The sequence below is a fragment of the Nanorana parkeri genome, unplaced genomic scaffold (genome assembly GCF_000935625.1).
Source record: "Nanorana parkeri isolate BGI_ZX_2015 unplaced genomic scaffold, ASM93562v1 scaffold189, whole genome shotgun sequence".
NCBI classification, from domain to species: domain Eukaryota; kingdom Metazoa; phylum Chordata; class Amphibia; order Anura; family Dicroglossidae; genus Nanorana; species Nanorana parkeri.
Window position 1 is genome coordinate 407001 of NW_017306457.1, and position 20030 is coordinate 427030.

The 20030-nt window shown below is 40.2% G+C and overlaps 1 protein-coding gene across 1 annotated transcript in view; it reads right to left on the reverse strand.

Moving 5' to 3' along the window:
* Positions 1 to 20030, reverse strand: part of CACNA2D3 (calcium voltage-gated channel auxiliary subunit alpha2delta 3) — a 786579-nt gene that overhangs the window by 27462 nt on the left and 739087 nt on the right. Inside the window, 4 exon segments of the mRNA XM_018555257.1 lie at positions 6701 to 6812; positions 11716 to 11771; positions 14511 to 14563; positions 17211 to 17286. Of these exon segments, the coding sequence (XP_018410759.1) occupies positions 6701 to 6812; positions 11716 to 11771; positions 14511 to 14563; positions 17211 to 17286 (297 nt within the window).

Genomic DNA, 20030 nt, shown 5'->3' on the forward strand with positions numbered 1-20030 from the left:
AGGGGAGTGGGGCTACTCTTGTTCCCCATGGTCCCTGTGTGTGTTGTATATTAGCCACCGCTCCAAACTCACCTCTGGGATGGACTATAATCTCATGTTTAGTTTACTAATTTGTTTTGAGATTGAAGTCCATCAAGGTAGTGAGCTTGGAGCTGTGGTTACTTTACAACACACACAAGCACCATGGGGAACAAAAGTAGCCACCCTCGAGAAGAAAGGACAGTGTCAGCATGAATTCAGAGATGATTTGAGGATCTACAGCACAGTGATACACACATTAGCACCAGTTTTGTTAATAGTTAAGGTACTTGAATTATTTTTAAGCTTTAACTCCTGAGTTTAGTGTCACTTTAAGTTCAATACTGTAAATTGCTAGATTGAAATCAGGCCCTCATATTATTGATCTCAATTTTATACTAAAAATATTGACTTACTGAAGCTTGATACATTAAGGGTGTAAAAAAAGGGGTCAGAAGGGTAGAATGTTCAGTATAAAGAGACCAAGAACATGGGGACATGGAGGAACATTCAAAAGTAATGTTAGAAAGTATAATTTTTCCAAAAGAGTAGTGGATGCCTGGAACAAACAACAGAGGTAGTTAGTCAATTAACTCCTAGAACGCCTCATCTACAGCCGCCTAAGTCGCCACCTCACTGATCACAACCTTCTTGACCCCTTACAATCTGGCTTTTGCCCCCAACACTCCACTGAAACCGCCCTCCTAAAACTCACTAATGACCTACTCACTGCTAAAAACAAAGGCCACTATTCCCTACTCTTGCTATTAGATCTTTCTGCTGCTTTTGACACTGTTGACCACCTGCTCCTCCTCAAAAAACTCCAGTCACTTGGGCCTACAAGACTCTGCTCTCTCTTGGTTCTCCTCCTACCTATCTAAGTGCTCCTTTAGCGTCACCTACAATTTTAAATCCTCCCCTCCTCTTCCTCTGTAGGGGTCCCCCAAGGCTCTGTCCTTGGACCGCTTCTCTTCTCTATCTACACCTCCTCCCTTGGTCAGTTAATAACCGCACATGGCTTCCAATACCATCTCTATGCCGATGACACTCAAATCTATCTTTCTACTCCACAACTCACCCCCTCAGTGTCCTCTCGTGTCACTAATCTACTATCTGATATATCCGTCTGGATGTCGCAACACTTCTTTAAACTCAATCTTTCAAAAACAGAGCTCTTGATATTTCCTCCACAGGCAGGGCCCTCCTTCCCATCTTGTCTTGAATTGTATTGTGATTGTAATGTCTTCCTTATATTGTAAAGCGCTGCGCAAACTGTTGGCGCTATATAAATCCTGTATAATAATAATTAATAGAAAGGTCTATTCTCAGACAAAAAGGTTAAAGAAAAACAAGCTAAAACAATGAAAGAAAAATGTTAACAAAATGGACAGACTTGATGGACTACTTGGTTTTTATCTGCCATCACTCTATGTTCTATTCTATGTTTCTATATTATTGCCCATAATATCCAAGCTCCTGTAGCGTAGGTGAGAAAACAAATAATAACTCAACTGGTTTCCACACACAGCGCCTCATCTCCTTTTTCCTATGTAAGCCACATTGTTTCCTGTAGAACATTTGTTTTGGTCATACAATCAGGTCCATAGTAGTGGTAAGCACATTTCTCAAAGGAAATCTCTAACACTGTTCTCAGTTGAGGTTTCCCACAAATATGAGTTAATAATAGGTTGTCATACACATAAATGACACTTGAATGGGGAACACCAATTTTTTCCATTTACTTTTCAACTTACTTGATATTAAGCACATATGATAATTTAAGAATAACTAAAAAAAACCTTATGTTTAATTCTGTAATGTTTTCTCTGCTGTGGAGGTCCACACAAGGTCATCTCTCTCATGAAGTACTTCACCAAAGAAGACAAATTTCAAGAAGAGGCCTCTATCCTCAGTTTCATCTTTTTGTATTGCCACAGCAATCCAAAGTTTACTCATTACATGACTGAAGAGGAGGGTTGACAGTGACCAAACAGCCATTTTGTCTCAATAAAGAAATTAAATGTCCCTAATTAGTAGGCCTTTGCAAGCTTTTCTGTCAATTTCTGTAATAGGAAACTCTGTCTGCCCTAATAGAAAAACGTAGTACAGGTTGAGCTTTCCCTCTTTAAGATATAATTTCCTCAAGGCTTTAACCCTTTGTTAGGACAGACAGTTCTTCTCATCTACAAGTTTACAAGCTATAATGAAATCTGCCAGCACCGTACAGACAGGGTTAATTAGGGGAAACAAAACTCCTCTCATCCCGCCAGACAGTGAGAACTAAGCAGGATTTTTCAGTCCTGGAGTTAGTACAAAGAACATTTAAAAAAGATAAGCTCCAATTTTTTTATTTTAAGTTATGGTATATAACAGTGACGTGCCGTCCCTTCTGTGCTGGGTGAGGCATCCCCCAGCCCCGCAGAAGCTCCACCGCCCCATCCTGTTGACACCCCATCCCACAGAAGCCCTGTCCCCAGCTCGGTAACCAAGCTGTGTGGGAAGGAGGAAGGGAGGAGACAGGGAGGAGCCTCCCTCTCTGACACTTGCTCGTCACTGGTGAGCCATCGAGATGGATGTCCTCACTGTTTTTTTTTTTGATTGGACAGCTTGGACCAATGGTGCTTTGCTATTGGTCCAAGCCATCCACAGAGCTCATGCCTCTAACACAGTGTAGAGGCTGTGACAGCTCTGGCCTCACCAAGTTAGGTTACACCAGCAGTGGGGAAGCCCGATGTTGTGTAACCTAACTACCTGTCAAAAGCCGGATGCAGCACCACCTGTAATTAACAAGCAGCGCTCCGTCCATGACAGATTACACAGTGGGGAGGCTTCCCCTGCTGTGTAACCTGTTAGAAGCCGATCTGAATGGAGAAAAAGCTGTCAGCTTCAGACTTGAAACTGACAGCTTTTTCCTGCATAATACTAGGTGAGGCTCTGCTTCCCCTGCCTCCCCTGACCACACGTCCCTGGTATATAATTGGGAAAATGTAACAAATATAAAGCAGGTGTTACCTCAATTTGGATGCGAAAGTGGAAATACACTTTAAAGTGGAATTCCATCCAAAACTCTTTTTTCAGTTTGGATTGAATGGGAAAGGGTTAGAACTTGGGATGGTCTGACATTTCACCACCAAAACATATCAGCTGAAAATGGCATTAGTGCAGGCCTAGTTTCTCTCCTCCCCATTGGGCACTGCTCTGTGTCCCCTCTGATACAGCGTGACGTCCAGCATGGAGGAGAGAAACTGTCAGGAGGCCGAAAGGTGCGGGGGAGGAGAGCGATGTGAGCGGCTGGTGTGTCACAGAAGGCCAGGCTCTCCTCCCACACCGCCCTGCTTGGCTGTTACAGATCAGGAGAGCGGTGTGGGGGTGGAGGCAACTATCAGCTGTCATAGGAGGCCGGGTGGTGCAGGGGAAGAGTCAGCTGTCACAGGACACCGAGCTCTCCTCCCGTACCGTCGGCTCAGCCTCCTGTGACAGCGAGTCAGGATGGAAAGCGGGTACAAGCACTCAGCGATCAGCTGATCGCTGACTGGTTGTAAATAATTGAGGACAGAATATGTTGACTGTGTCCTCAAATATGAATGAATGGGAAGTAATCTACATCACCTCCTGTTCATTCATAATTGTGAATATAGTTAACATACTATACCCCATACTATCCCCATAACTACAAGTTATGAATGAACAGGAACATTCAGTATAGAGGATTCCTGTTTATTAAAACAGGGGCTGCAGAAAAAGAGATTGAGGACTCTGTGTCCTCAATCTCTTTTTCTATTTTAAAAGGGAAATATATAAAGAAAAAGTTTAGAAAAAATAAATATAAATGTAATATTTACAAAAAAATTTAAAAGGTTAGCAAAAAGAAGAATTTTTGGTTTCCGCATAAAATCTTTTTTTTTTCAGTTTTTTTTCAAAATTTAATTATGGTGCACTTCTAGTTAGAAACTCTGCGAGGTTTCTATTGTATACTTTTGAGCCAATTTTCCTTCGCTTCCTGTCCAGAAGACACAGGAAGTGAAAGGAAAGCCCACCTTTAAAAGTTGTGACAAGAACAGGTGTCCTCAGTGGAAGATTTAACACCACTTCTTATTTTAGTGACATCTCTAACATTTTGGATTTCCCCACACTTCGCATCCCAGTGAGAAGAACAAATAGTGAGGGAGAATCTACCCAACAGACAGACAGACAGAGGGTTTAACCCTTACACAACCGTTTGGCTGGATCCACTTTAATTATCACAGCGCTTGGAGAACTGTTTATGTTGTTCATGGCTACCTATTAAAATCCTTTTATTTTCAAACCTGCGCTGTTTTAAATAATTTATTTGAAGACCGGAAATGTTAAGATAATGGAGGTACCAGGAAGGGGAAAATAACAGATGGCATAATTAGATGTATACTTCTAACGCCACCCATAAATGCATCATTACCAAACACACCAATATATTTTTGTTTTAGAAAAAAACAGTGATGAAATAAATCTTTGAATCTCTATCATTACACATATTAGGTCTGTTGTGACCAAGAACATGAGAATATACGTCAAAGAAAGCTTTTAGTCCTGTTCCATAGCAGGTCATGATGAGTTGGCAATTGTATCTTTTGTAAAATAACTGTAACTGTCACAGGGATTACCTGGAAGTAAATGTGTCAAATCTGATTCATGCTAAAACAGAAACATATGTAATGAAACCAAGGTAATTTGATACAAGCTGGTTTACAAGCTGCTCTTATCTATTACAAAATGTGATTGTGTACAACTAAAACAAAGATCATGGCCAACACTCATATAGCCATTTTCCATACATGAATACATGGTACATTATTTACTGCAACCACATTGGGGTGAAGTAGAGGTGCTTCACTGTGCAAAGTGTGTGTTCACTTAGCTCAGTAAATAGGGTAAAGCTTATTATCATCATCTGTAAGGTAAAAAAAGAGAATTTGCTAGTATAATTTTGGATAATTAATGTAAGCACATCTTCACCACATTCACTAAGCTAGGTAAACATTCACTAGTCCTTTAGTAGATCAGCACAACTGCATTACCCATAGTAACCCAATTGTAAGACTGAAAAGATTCTGGTTTTATTTCTTTTAATTTTTATTTCTGTTCTCTTTTTTTTTTTACACCAGAAATAATAAAAGTAGATCTATAGCCAACCTTCTTTATGATTTTGGATAATGTTAGGAAGAGTTAAAGCCGGTGCCAAGTTTATTACTATTTCTCTGTGTCTCTGTTGGGGAGATTCACCCCCTCTTTGTCCTGATGACTACTGTCACTAGGACAGCAAATTATGGGAAATCATAAATGTCATGGTTGACACTGGAACAAGCATTGAGGGGAAATCTTCCATTACTGATACCTGCTCCAGTGACCATCTCCTTAAAAAGTATTTATTTTCACTTTCATAAGATTTTCTAGCACTTCCTGCTGTTTCGCTAGGACAGGAGAGGAGAAATCTCCCCAGTGGGACAGAATATAACCTGACAGGGGTCCTAACTATTAACTGCTCTACACAAATAATTTTGCTTAGAAAAAGCTAGAAAACAGTACTATAAAAGAGTGTTACAGTGATTGTTGGTTGTGTGCCAAATGTAGGAGCTCCTACCCTCGTCACAAGACCATGCATGGCCATTGCAAATGTATTCAATAAGTCAAATTGCAGTAACCCTTATTTATAGGATCTGACTTCAGAAATAATAAATCTCACTGGGTTACCACATTTTGCACCACAAATTTGCTCTTTTAACGGTCCTATTGGAGAGCATTGCCAGAAGGGGGCATGTAGAAGACGGCAGCCAGGTGTTGAAAAGGGTTAAATTATTTTGATTTGCGTTAAGGAAAGTCAAAATAAATCAACTTGAGTGTCTGAAAGCTTGAATAAACACAACTCAATAACATAAACCTCTTATAAACAGTGAAAATGGGTGAGTAGATCAGCAAACTACGAACGTGTTTTTTGAGCCTCCCATTTAAAACCAAACACCTCCATAAAAGACCATTTAACGGGTGATGCTGCCCTGGCAGAATTTTCAGGTGGGTCACCAGATGGTGTAGTGTCAAGTTAACAAAGGTAGCTTATTGAAGCATACAGTACAGAGGAAGTGAATCAAGCAGTTGTATACAATCTGCTTAAGAGGCTTAGAGTTACCGGGAAAGAAAGTGAAGTAGCCTGTGAGAGCCCACGGGGTCAAGAGAGGATGTGTCTAAGTGTGTAATGAGCATATGTTTAATGTACGATGGGGGGGGAGCCAATGGGCAGAAGGGCACAGAGGTAAGTTAAGGACTCTGAATGCATCGGATTAAGAAGAAAGTTGATTGATCCGTATCTATTTCATTGCAATCACCCTGACATTCTGGAATGATCTAAGTAACCATTTGGATTTTCTGCAATTTTTTGTCCAGCTGATATGTGTACATTGAAAAGGTTCTTGATATTACGAGGCCGCAAAATTGACCACATTCACAGTACATGCTTTTTGCTGTTCCGTCTAACTTCACAAAAACAGAAGAATCAGAAGTGGAATGAGTGACATCACCCCCTAAGTGAAGACATTATTTAAATCAGACATTGGAATGGCTTGTGTAATGAGAAGGGATGGTGTGTTATTGATTAAAATAAACTATAATATAATGTATGGCTTTTCATGGTATTCTCAGTATAAAAGCTTACTTGAAGCAGTCATCGCAGGCTATGGTGCCTGTAGTTTCTTTTATGGTGCGTTCAGAGACAAAAGCTGGATACTCTGTGTCGCAGGGCTCCAGGGTCTGCTTTAGCCTTTGAGCTGCAAGAAAATGTCAATGTCAGATTTCATAAAAATGAGAAGAGAAGAATAAACCTATTACATATTGAAGAATAAAAATGGTGAGGCTTGCATTATTTTTTATTCCTCTATCGGTATTTTGTATTTCCTTTTTGTGCTGTAGATATAGAAATCACCAAGTCCAGACAGCCAATGGTACTGCCTACCATGAGTTTTGCAGTGTAGGTATGATTAAGCACCATGTCATGCTATAGTATGGCACGACACAATGCGTTTGAGGGCTTACATACACACGCAAGAAAGTTTATTAGTTTTATTGTGTTGACATAATGCTACCTGTATGCAGGGTGGACGTTACTATTAGCGGGAAACAGGTCTGTTCCCCACTGCGGAATTAGCAAATTTTATTGTGACCTGTAATCCCAGAGCAGTGGCACATCATCTTGCTCTTCCCTCAGGCCAAATGTGTGGAAGTGGCAAGGGATTTCCATGGTTAAATAAGCACTAACTTGGGGAGCTTTCTCGGGAACTTACACAACAAGGCAAGGTAGGGGTGAATTTGGTGGGAAATTGGGCACATCAGTTGCTGTATATCCTAGAATCCAACTTTAAGCTTAGACGTTCTTTAATTGCATGAAACATGAAAAGCCAACTGGCAGCCAAAGGGAGCCCATGGGGCTTTCTTAGCAACCCATGTAAAATATTATTCTTAGATAAATCTTCCTGGCTATATATTTTTTTCTTTGTTTATCCCTCTCTTACTAGCTCTTGGACAGACAGTAAAACAGCTGGAAGCCTGTAGTTATTGTTTGCATCATTTTACTTGTTACCTAAAGTGATTTGTGAATTCTTGTAACTGCTATCAGGCACAGACCGGCACATCAAGAAGTGTATGAAAATTGCCTGTCTGGCATGGTAACCTACTCTGAACCAATAGCTACCTATAGTAGAACTCCCTCCCAATTTTGGCAAAGGAACCCTATACTAAGACAACACATGGCGGATGCTATTGCTGACCTCTACTTAAAAGTGTTCGTTGCCTGGCTTCAAAATTTGGTGAGTGCCTGGCCTGACAAAACCATGCAAACCAAGTTCTAGCTTTTCTCTTCCTTTACTTGCTGCATCCTTGTTCCAAGTTCAGTGACTCCGAATACACATATAGCCAAATTGAACTATTTGCTTAAATCAGCTAAATGTATTCCAGGTGTGCACATTTTTTAAATGCAGCCACAGCCTGACTACGCTTTCCCCTACCAGCGTATTGTAGAAAAGCAGCTATGCTCACTGTGTGGGAGCAGATGTCTATCTGCAGATGTCCTACACACCCCCTGCTAATTCAGACCTATTGCTCTCCATCAGGAAAATTCATGCTCCCTGCTGATTGCAGAGCTTTAGCAGGGGAATTGTCAGACCTCTGCAAAGTGACTACTGCTTCCACAAAGAGAGCAAGGGTCTTTTCTCTACAGCATACTGGAAGGGGGCAGGCTTACTACTCAGGCTGTGGTTGCTATAAAATAAAAAAGAAACTGCAAGACTTTTCACACCTTGGCCTTTCACACTTTAGATTAGCATTACTGCCAGGCAACTAGCATTTCCATAAAGAGGTCAGCAATGGCAGTTCTAAAACGTCTTTCATTATAGGTTATATGGTAACATTATAGTTATATGTAGAGAAAGGTCCTCTGTTATGTTTTTGTTGATGTCTGACAGTGTGCATATATGGACAATGTTCTCCAGAGTGAGATATATAAGAAGGTTACCCTCACAGCAAAGACCTGGGTGTCACTGGGACAGGAAGTAAGTTGAAATCTTAAAAATAGGGACGCAGCTATAAAAACCCAACAAAGCATCTTGCTCTTCCCCACTCTATTTGGATAGAGTTATGCTTAATAAGCCAAAGCACATGCTTCACTGTAAGATCAATAAGCATAAAAATTACACACGCATATTAATCACTGATACTTAGGAATGCAGGTGCAGCTGACAAAATCATAGAATTTTTGCTATTAAGACCGTCTAACTTTTTTGTGTTTAATTTTTCCTGTGCATCTGTTCTATATTTATTGCTCCAGTACTGGATTTTTAGAATCCTTGGCTTTATACCTATGTAGCAAAGTTAGTTTTCACTTAGAAGGACAAACAAGTATTTTCCTCTATCGACATATCCAGACAAAGTCTTTTTCCATTTATTATGGAAATCATGGCCACTCTGATGGAGGAGGTATGACAAAATAAACTTTATTGTAGAACAGTTGGCCTCAGGGACTCCAGCTAGACAGCCGGTTCTACACTGGACCACACAAATTCCTGTTTTCAAGAAGGGTGGTCTGCCATTCTTCTCCCTATATTTTATTCACAAACTTATTAATTGCACATGTTCCTTTCTCCTAATTGTGTAGAAATATTATGTTGGAGATGGGCATTGGTTCTGCATGCTTTCAATACCAAATTAACTGCTACATACTTTAGACATAAGATAACTTAAAGATGATTTATGGGAAGTAAGACAATCATAAAATACCCCCCTCCCCGTCAAGCTAATATAGGATCTAATGCTTGTTTTGTCTAGGTAGGAGGCGGGATAAGATAGAGAATGACCAATCTTAACCCACAGTCCCGCGCTAGCTGGCACTCTGCTCCTCTTTTCTTTAGTGTTGGAATGTGGGTGGGTCCGTCTACATCATAATGTGCAATGCAGAACCAGTGGTGGCTGTGATGATGTTGGTGAGAAGGGTGGCAACAGGACTTGACCTAAAGAACTGCTTTAAAGGAGAACTATGGGGTTAGGGCTTTTCCCCATAGTTCTCCTCAGGGTAACGGGAGGACACAAACTAGCATCCTCCCGTCACCCTAAGCTCAGTATACCACGAGCTACAGCTTGCGGTATACTGAGACACCGCAGCTGAAGCGGATCCCGACAATTATGTCTGGATCCACCCAGCTGCGTGCCAGCTGTACCTGCCCCCTCCCCCATCTGTTCAGCCAGTCAGCGCTGGAGTATCGGAGCGGGGAATCCAGGCACTCCCCTGTCACAACAAAGGGCTGTGACAGGATCGAGAAGTGAGCGAACGCTGGTATGTGTGCGCTCACTTCCCGATCTACTGAGCCGACCTGTGACAGTCTCATTGTCACAGGTCGGCTAGAACTATGAGGTGAGTGAAAAGCACTCACCTTATAGTTCTCCTTTAAGGGACTGATCGTTACAACTGAAACCAGTCTAGGGGATGATATAAAGCAAAGTGTCACTCACCTTAATCTAGGATCTCATGGGGTTCCTCCTCGCTAGTCCTGTATTGATGGCCAGTTCTACAAAGCTGCTCTTCTAGCTAATCTTTTCAATCTCCATCTCGCCAATGTTATCACAGCCTTCACTGATCCTACATCTCAGGTACACAGCATAACTCTGCTGTTGCCTGGTTTAGCTTTACTGCTTTTTGGGTCACCTCCTTGCTCATTGGACAAAGGTAACAATGCTGATTGCCTATGCATTAATACTGATCCACTAAGCAGACTGTAGGTGGCACAGGAAGCTGTAAAAGTGTCTCCTTCCTTGCAGTGCAGTGTGGCAGGGATTTGTGAGTTACATAACCTTTTGAATGTACTAGAGGTGAAGGTATGTATAACTTTGCATGGGTCATGGGATATGGTTTTTGTATGTAAAATAGGCAACATTGTTGAGGCATTTACAGAGTCGTTACTCCTTATACAATATCTAAAGCAGCACATTTAAGTTTGGCTGGAGTTGACCTTTAAGCTACTTACCCACAATGGCCCTGATTCATCAAACCTCAACTGGCACTTAAAAACTCAAGAACAAAAATGTAATCTATTGCAGCTGACCAGATGTGGTGATGGCAATCTGTTGTGTTTTTTTTTTTTTTTTTTTTTTTGTAGGCTAAGAACATTTTCTGTGTGTAAAAAAACACCTATTAATCTTATCCTTGTACAATGGACTGATATTTCAAATAAAGTTATCAGCCTCTACAGCTATCACCTGTGAGCAAAAAAGCAACACACTCATGAAATGGAGATGAGGATAGGGAACGATGCTTGTAGCCCACATCAGGAAAGCAGCCTAGGGGGACAATGCTGCTTCTCCATACAGTATAGTGAGTGGAATGGTCACCCTAGGACAGCAAGTCCTAGTGTGCTATTGGAATGCTTGCCAGTTAAATATATAGTTAAAAGGGATGGAAAAGGCCTGAAATAAAGAAAACCAATGTAGCTATTACATCCGAGGGCTGATAAGCTGAAATATATCACTTGTTTGTTTTGTGGTTAAGCCAAGCTATAGGTCACTTGTTGTGAAAGTAGCATCTCAGTCAATATTACTTTAATATGTAATTCAAACACGCCTCAAGCACACTCTAAAGTGGAACTTTACCGTAGAAAACTAAAATATGGTAACAGGTAGGTAGCGTCCTACCTGCCTACTAACACATTTCTAAGGATTGTACACTGAGCCGTTAATGCACAGCTCTGTGCACAATATTGGCATGCCCGGAATGAATTAGATTCCATGCCCGTGTGTGGGATTTACAATATCCCCGGCCAGCCATTCAATATGGCCAAAGACGCTGGACCCAGAAGAACACTGGGTGAAGATGTCAGCAATGGTGAGGGAGCTCATAGATGTCTTATCTCTAAGGGGAAAGTTTAGTGGATTTTAGTTTTACTTTAATAGCCACTGCAGCAATATGAATCCATCCCATGAAGCCACATCCAGAATACAGCAACTATGCAGTTGCTAGAAACTGAACCTTTAAAAGCTTAAACATTTACATTTTTATGAATTACATGAAGACCATGATGAGCCTGGTTTGCATTTCATTCACTGAACCAACATTTAAACAGATGTATATAAATCAAATGCTTTAGTGTCATTACATTGAATACAGATAGTAAATGCAGCTGGATTGCTTACCTTTCACAGAATGGCCTGAATTCCACCAACTGCATAGATTAAATTCTACAAGAAACCTGTAGAGCAACATTGACACATATGATTATGTTTATATGGCATGTTACTGACATATATTTAAGGTGTGCTAAAATGAAATAACATAAAATTGGATGAGAGGACACTTAAACATGACGGAAGCACACTTTAAGATGCCATAAATGTTATTGCAGCCCTTGAATCTATGGAGTGGATTTACTAAAGGCAAATAGGCTGTTCACTTTGCAAGGGGATTTTCCCTTAGCTTGGTAAATGTAAAAACAAACCCAGTCACTAGCAAGGAAAATAAAAAGAACAGTAATGTTTTGTTGATTGGATGATGGGAGTCAGCAGAGCTTTACCTCACTCAATAAGCTAAGGGGAAAATTCCCTTGCAAAGTGCAAATTGCCTTGCAAAGTATACACTCCATTTGCCTTTAGTAAATCAACTCATATATGTCTTCTTCCATTAGTTACCTTCAAGCATGCTCTAGGGACGTTTGGTTGACATACATGTATCCATCATATGATCTACATGCGATGGATACATCATATCCATGCCCTCTTAGATTTGAGGATAAAGGATATGGGGTAAACTGTATCTTCATACACATAAATTGAGTGAAGGTGTTTTGTGGACTGGTATCAAAATCCAACCCATCAATGAATTAAATATTTAGGCATGCAATCTCTTATAGGGTCAGTTTACCCATAAGGTAGAATATACAGGTATATCCCCTTGAGGACTTCACCATCACCCTCTCTCTGCTATAGCTTTGTTCTCCAACATCTGGGAGCTTGTGTTCCCTTTTAAGCTTGTGGTGCTCTCACTTATCCTGTTGCATCCTCTATAATATGCAATTGGGGGAATTTATCAAAACTGGAGGAGAAAGAATCTGGAGCAGTTCTCCATGGCAACCAATCAGCTCTCTTCAATTTGCTCAGGTAAGATTTAAAAATGAGAAGCGGATTGGTTGCAGTGCAAATCTGCTCCAGAATTTGTCTGCTCCAGTTTTGATAAATTCCTCCCAATATGTTTAAAAATCAACTGGGATCCCTTTCTAATGGCAGGTATGAAAACTTGGAAACAAGGTACAAAGGTGCCCATTCCGGCCAAAGTGACAGAGTACCTTTAAAGCCCCCCGCCGACCCAGGTATACTCAGATTCCCCACATTCTCTTGCCACTCTGTTCTTATGTCTGAGGCACTAAACAAGTGCATATGTTTTTTACAGGTAGGGGGAGCATAAAACTTTCTTCCACGATGTAGTGCTGGGACATAAGTGGCCAATCATCCAAACAGTGTAACAAAAGGAAGGAGTGACATAATCAACCTTGATGCCATCAAGCCCTGACACCATCCAACACAGAGCTCACGCTGGAGGGCAAGGAAAGTGGGTATAAGAAGGATAGAGGATGAGCTTTAAAGAGACTCACTCAGACTGTCACTTTGACCTAAGTGATCCTTAAAAGGTGTTAATATGGATGTGTGAGCCTCTACTCTACTGCCTCCAGACCTATGGCAGGATAACAAATGAAATACATTTCTCCCCCATCCTTTCATCCTTCCAAGGAATTACTAATTTAATACATTTCAAAGAATTGTTTTCCTGTACGAGCAAATCGGCCCAGGAAGATGTTGCCTTCCTCTGGCTCAGCTGTTGTTATAGGGAGGGTATAGGGTGCTGAGGATGCAAGGCCTTTTTTTGTTAAATGACGAAATTGTATATCTTCATCACTATGGAACTATGCAACATTGTGTGCTATGCAAATGTTGAGGTCAGACATATTTTGTAACACTTTTTTTTGTGCTTGTTATACATGCTTATATAGTCTCTTGATGCTCATTAAAGGCTCTGGGCACTATAGCCATGGATTTTTTGTTTTAGAATTACACACACTGTTCTAATGTACTTTGTATAATATATAAATCCTATATAAAACTATGGAACATACTATTGCCAGTAATTATTTAATTCATTTTAGAATTCTACACCCTTGGTTGTTAATTGCAACACCACAATTTCAATTTTCATTCACATACTATACATTAGCATGTGATTTTCTGGGCACAATTCACACAATTCATAAAGAGAAATGGATACTTTGAATTTTTCAACTAATCAAATTCCAGATGTAATTTTACAGGCCAGTTAAGGGAATCATATAATCTAATTGGTTGTAAAGGTTGAACCATTTGATTTTAAAAGACAAAAATGAATGACCAACATGCCTTGACATTTGTTTTTCTATCTGTGAATATAAAATGGGAATGTCTAACAGTGGTTGCAAGACACAAGCTAAAGGCTACTTTCACCTGACTCACAAAAATGAAACTCTTGCTCCTTATCTTAAAAAAAAAAGTATTCTGGGAATTATGGGCTCATGTATCACATTATAGACTGTGTAATTGGAAACAGGGATATGATCTGCCGACATCTCACTAACACCTGACAGCCTGCCCTATCCCTGACATGAGCATCTAAGGAACTATTTTAAAGAACATGAAATCACCAAGCAACAAAATGACTCATGGAGATGGTTTGATTTATTCAAGGGGGCCCACCCAGGCAGCAGACATCCATTACCCACCACACAAGTAAAACCACAATAACAGCGGTTCTTCCTATCTGTCCACTTCAGATATACACATCCAGCACTGCACTTGAGCTCACAAGTGTGGCAACTATGTTGCTAGTGATATATTAATAAGTGTGACGTACTAAACTAGGTTACAACATGCAGAAAGGAAATACTTTGTGATGGTAAATGAACACTTACAGGATAAGCTCTGTCATTATCCATTTTGCTGCAGCAAAGAAGGCATGATAAGGCTGTGAATGAATTGAAAACAAAATTAGGTTGACTTAAGAAGATTTTAAATGTTGTTTGAAGTATTATAAGGCATTCCCTCAAAGAGTCTGTAAAGGCTTTCATTTATCCAGGTCATGGTATAGCAAGTAGTGTTTATTAAAAGTCAGCTGGACTTGCTCTGTAATGTTCAAGGTGTTTCACCACTCAGTGGCTTCTTCAGTTGAAATGAGTATAAGGAATGTTCCCAACACTATTTAGAATCGAGGAAGCTATCTGGATAAGTTGAAACATCTTCAACAGTAGAGAACATGTCCTGCTGACTTTTAATAACTACTATTAGCGTCCCTCAATGCGATGTGCCCATACCTGTACTCCCATAGGACCTGCTATAATTCAGTATAAATCAGCTCCATTATGAAAATCCTTGCTGCCTGTGGACAAGCCAGTGAGATGGCCTGTCAACCGAATGAAGCACCAGGAGGAAGGTAAATATTCAAGGCCAAGCAAATTGTGTATTCACCTGTTGCATGTGTTATTTAGGCATCTTCCAATATATCAACTAACAGAAATGCATTGTCTGTGTTTTCATTGTTTACTTGACCTCTATATCTGGTTTTTAACAACACCTGAATAAAACATGTAGGAGAAAACCTATCGACTCTTGCTTTTTTTCCCCATATTTTGCCAACTTTGATATTGTAGGGCAGTACAATGTGCTAACCAACTCTACAGATCAAATTATTGTCTTACTTGTTCAGCTGTGTTTACACACTTCTTTTATAGTAATTTCACAGTTGACAATTGACTTTTGCCAGAGACACATCAGGGTTGATTTACTAAAGTAGTAGAGCATGTTCACTTTTCAAAGTGAATTTTCACTTTGCAGGGGAATTTTCACTTAGCTTAGTGAATATGGTGAAAATCTATTTTGAGAACAATACCCAGTCATGTGATTAAGAAATCCCCCCTCCCCCCAAAAAAAAATGCACATGATCAGATGATTGAAGTCAGTAGAGCTTCAATTAATTTGCTGATCTAAGTGAAAATGCCCTTAGCAAAGTGAAAATCCACTTTGCTAAATAAAGAGCCTATACCACTTTCATAAATCAACCCCAATAAGACTCATACAGAGGAGGAGAGGGGACTAGCTGGGGGGCATTTGCCACTGGGCCAGTGCTAATAGGATATGTTAGGCTGGATCCCCTGTGTACTGATACTTTATCATCCAGACACTGATCAGAGTGGGATCTGCAGTCAGTATTATTTAGCTACTTGCTCTCCATTCAGGCCTGTGTACACAGTGTCTGGCAAAGAAAAGTCTTCTAGCACCATGTTCCTTCACAGCTCTAATATGTCATGTGTCCAGATGTTCAGAGCCGCACAGGAAGCTAAAGATGGAAGATGTGAAAAGGTGTGTCACAATCAACTATGCAGGTTTAGGAACACCCAAACTTTCCTCACACCTACCACCCATGGCAGCACCATGACCTTCTTTATAGCGACACATTATCACAGGACCCACATATACTGTATTTTTCTGTGTATAAGACGCTACTTTTTCATAAAAATGTTTACCTAAAAATAGAGGTGTGTCTTATACACGGGGGCCGCAGTTTCGAAACTGCTGAAAATGCTGATACCACTGCAAACTAGCCTCACGAGTGAAACTTTGGATTGCAGGGACAAGATAACAGTTCTCATCCAATCATAAATCTTTTGTACCTGACGTCAGCTGTTGCTGGGGAGAGTGTGTAGACAGTGCCCAGAGCGGTAATGTCGGAGCATTCTGTGACCATAAAAATGTCAGAAAATGAAAAACAACCTGTAAAGCGGCTGCCTTACTCTGCAAAATTTAAACTGGATGTAATCACTTATGCAAAAGAGCATGGAAATAGAGCTGCAGAGAGACAATTTGGACCTCCTCCCACTGAGTGTATGAACAGACAGTGGAGAAAACAGGAAGAACAACTCCTTAAGATGCCCAAAAAGAAGAAGGCCTTGGAGGAAAACCAGCAAAATAGCCAAACTTGGAGCAGAGGCTTAAGACTTGGATTTCTTGCCAGAAACCATTGATGCAACAGAGGCTGAATGAAGTGATTGGCATAATATCAAGAAGTGTGATGCATAATATCATTTAAAATATTGATTTCTGAATTTTGGGTAAGAAAAGTTGGGGGCGTCTTATACATGGGGGCGTCTTATAGACGGAAACATACGGTATCTGTCCTTATCATGAAAGGGCTAGTTGGTTGTACTTGTCCCCCAGGCCAAAGGTTCCCCGCCATCCCCTGGCCGCGTGGATAACAGTGTCCAAAGGAATAACCATTCTTGTTGCCCATAGAAACAAATTACATAAAGTCTGGACATGTTTTTACAATTGTATGAGAGACACTTTTATGCATGAAGTTTAAAGTTGTTTCTATATATACACCTCAATTTGTGAAAATGTACTTTTCTCACAGCATAAAATTTTGGACTTTAATGGTATCTGTGGGGTATATAACCTTATCTATTAAGTTATATTATAAAATCATTTGGTTATATTTATTCAACAAAATCATTGAAAGCATTAAAAAACAACCCAGTTGCATAGTACAAAGTGATCAGTCCTGATATTACATATTGTCCACATTCAACAACATTGTCACAAATGTCAGAAATACTTACATCCAATAAACTGTGGGCGCTGTCACTGCTCTCCTTATTTGTTCTGCACATGGCTTGGTAGTCATATAGGGTTATTCTAAATAAAGAAGTGGAGATATTTTATGTTAACCTGCAGATAACATTTGATATATTACAAATGACTGGTGGTTGTGGACTATTTCAAGCTAGGGCATGCACATCATTTTATGAATTATGTATATTTTGTGTAATCCATATTTTTGTCTATTTAGTTTTAAGGCCGCCATAAACATATTCCCCATCGATTAAACATTCAATTAGGGGCACTGTAGGGGCAGCACAGTGGATTAATGGTTGGCAATCCCAAGATTACTTGAATTGAATTTCAACCAGGACATTACCTACATGAACTTTGCATGTTCTCCCTGCGCTTGAGTGGGTTTCCTTCCACACGCCAGTAACATGCTAGTAGCTGTTAACTGTGCTTAACTGAAACTTAAGTAGACTTTTGTCTAAAGTGGCCTTACTATGTATGCAAGCGGGACCTTAGATTGTAAGCTCCCTGAGGCAGGGACTGATGTGCATGCACCGTATGCAAAGTGCTGCGTAAATTGTTGGCACTATATAAATACCTATAATAAACAAATCAGTAAACAGCATATACTGTATTGACTGAAAACACGATTTATCAGAAAAAATAATTTAATCGATCTATAATACAATCGGTTCTCTGACACATGCCCATATTGTTGTTTGATTGATTTGAAGTGATCAACTTGCAAGAGTTTAAATCAGTCGAGAGCCTGTGGTTTACAATTCATATTTAATTTGATTGTTTGCAATCTGACCATGTTTCATTGTTACCCTCTAAATATTGGTATATCATGAAACATGATCAGAAAGATAAACTTACAGGTCTATTCACTAAGCTGCCAAGGGCAGCCGAGTGAACAACCGACCCCAAGTGAAGTGAGCCGAACACTGTTCGGCTATTCACTTCAGGCTTGTACGGTGGATTTCAGCCGTATATCGGTTGAAATCAGCCGTACATCGGCTTGCTTGGCATGGCTTCGGGTCAGCCGAACATGCTCAGCATGTTCGGCTGATCCGAAGTGCAGAAGGAGTTCGACTCAGCCGATCCAACATCTGGATCGGCTGAGCCGAACCTCCGGCAGGCTACTCACTGCTGTTCGGCCTATTCTTATAGATGCCGAACAGCAGTGAGTGAATAGCCGAATGACGCTGAGCGGCATTCGGCTCAGCTGTTGAATGAACAGAAAAATAGTAAAAAAAGTTTTTAAAAAAGTAAATAGAAAACGATTGTGCGGAGCTAGCAGTGACAGCTAGCTCCGCCCAACAGTTTTATATTGTCCGGCGGTTCTGCTGCCGTAAAAAAAAAAAAATCTCCCGGGCGCTCTGGGAGCCTCCCGCTCCCGGCCGCCCAGGAGAGAAACACTGATTTTTCTTGTTTTTTCTTTATTCTGACACGAAGCCATGTCAGAATAGAAAAAAGAACAAAATCGTTTTTGCCCATTGGAATGGGAGGAGAGGAGACTGAGGAAATGCTTCCTTCTGCTCGCAGCTGACTGGTGACATCATCTCAGGCTAGAAAAAAATGACTTGTCAAGGAGTGCTTTTTAATGGGAAGGGTATGGCCTTTTTAACTACCTCCCTATTGCTTTGTAGTTAAAAAAAACCAAAAAACATCGGGAAAGTGGACGTGTATTTCTGGAATGATATCTAAAGGCATCATTCTACAGCTACACCCGCTAGTCTCTGTGTACTGATCCATCATGAGATGGTTCAGTACACCGAGACACTGTATAGAGCCACTGTATAGGCTCAATACCATGTGATCACTGTGCAGACTTGTACTGTTTACACTGATGATTGCTTGCCTTCCTCTTACTACAGAGGAAGAAAAGGAATGGCATTAAGTTGTGAGTGGGAGAATCAATGAATGACTCAGCAGCAGCAGCTCACTCATTCATTCATTGATTCTCAGTGACTCAGATCGTTTATCCCCTTCACTGCCCCTCATCTCTTAAACGACTGATCTCCAGCCTGCCTCTGTATTGTGACCTGTATATTAACCCTTCATCTCTCTTATACCGTGCATATGCCCATTAATCCTTTCATCTCCATCCTGCCAGTGTATGTGAACTGTACTTTAACCCTTTCACCTCCTAATCCCTCTGTGTATGACCTGACATGCTATATCTAGTTCACCATTACTAAGCTCCACATTTTTACCCCATCAATATCACCTTTTTTAACTTAAAAATAGTGGCATAAAAAATTAGATCCCCTTAGGGTGTCTGCTTTCCATAAAGGTTTAATTTTAGGGGTGTTTGTACTGCCCAGGCTTATTTTTTCAGAATTATTTGTATTTTTACCTTTCTATAGTAAAAAAAACCCTGTTATTAAATATCAACAAATGTCTCAAAATTATATATATATTTTTTTTTACAGTATTGCATGATGGAATAATTGTTAATCAAAGGGGTAAGCACAGGCTGGTATTCAAGTAGTTAAATTATACTGTGATTCTATATTGTAATATGTCAGGAATTTATTTATGTGTAAAAATTACCAAAAGGTCCACTTTAAGCACATTTGCAGTATTTTCTGTCTGGTTTGACTTCTTCCCTTGCTCTTTAAGGACACTGAATGCGATCTATTAGACAGGCACCTAAGTGCTGCCTAATAAAGTGGAAGACTGTGACAGGCTAATAACTCATAATTTTACATGTTTCATCGCTGAAGTAGATAAACACAAATGATTTCAGGAAACAATTACACCAGTTCCTTTTATCAACATGAAATAGCTGTAAAGTGTTATTTTTTCAAACTACCTTGATG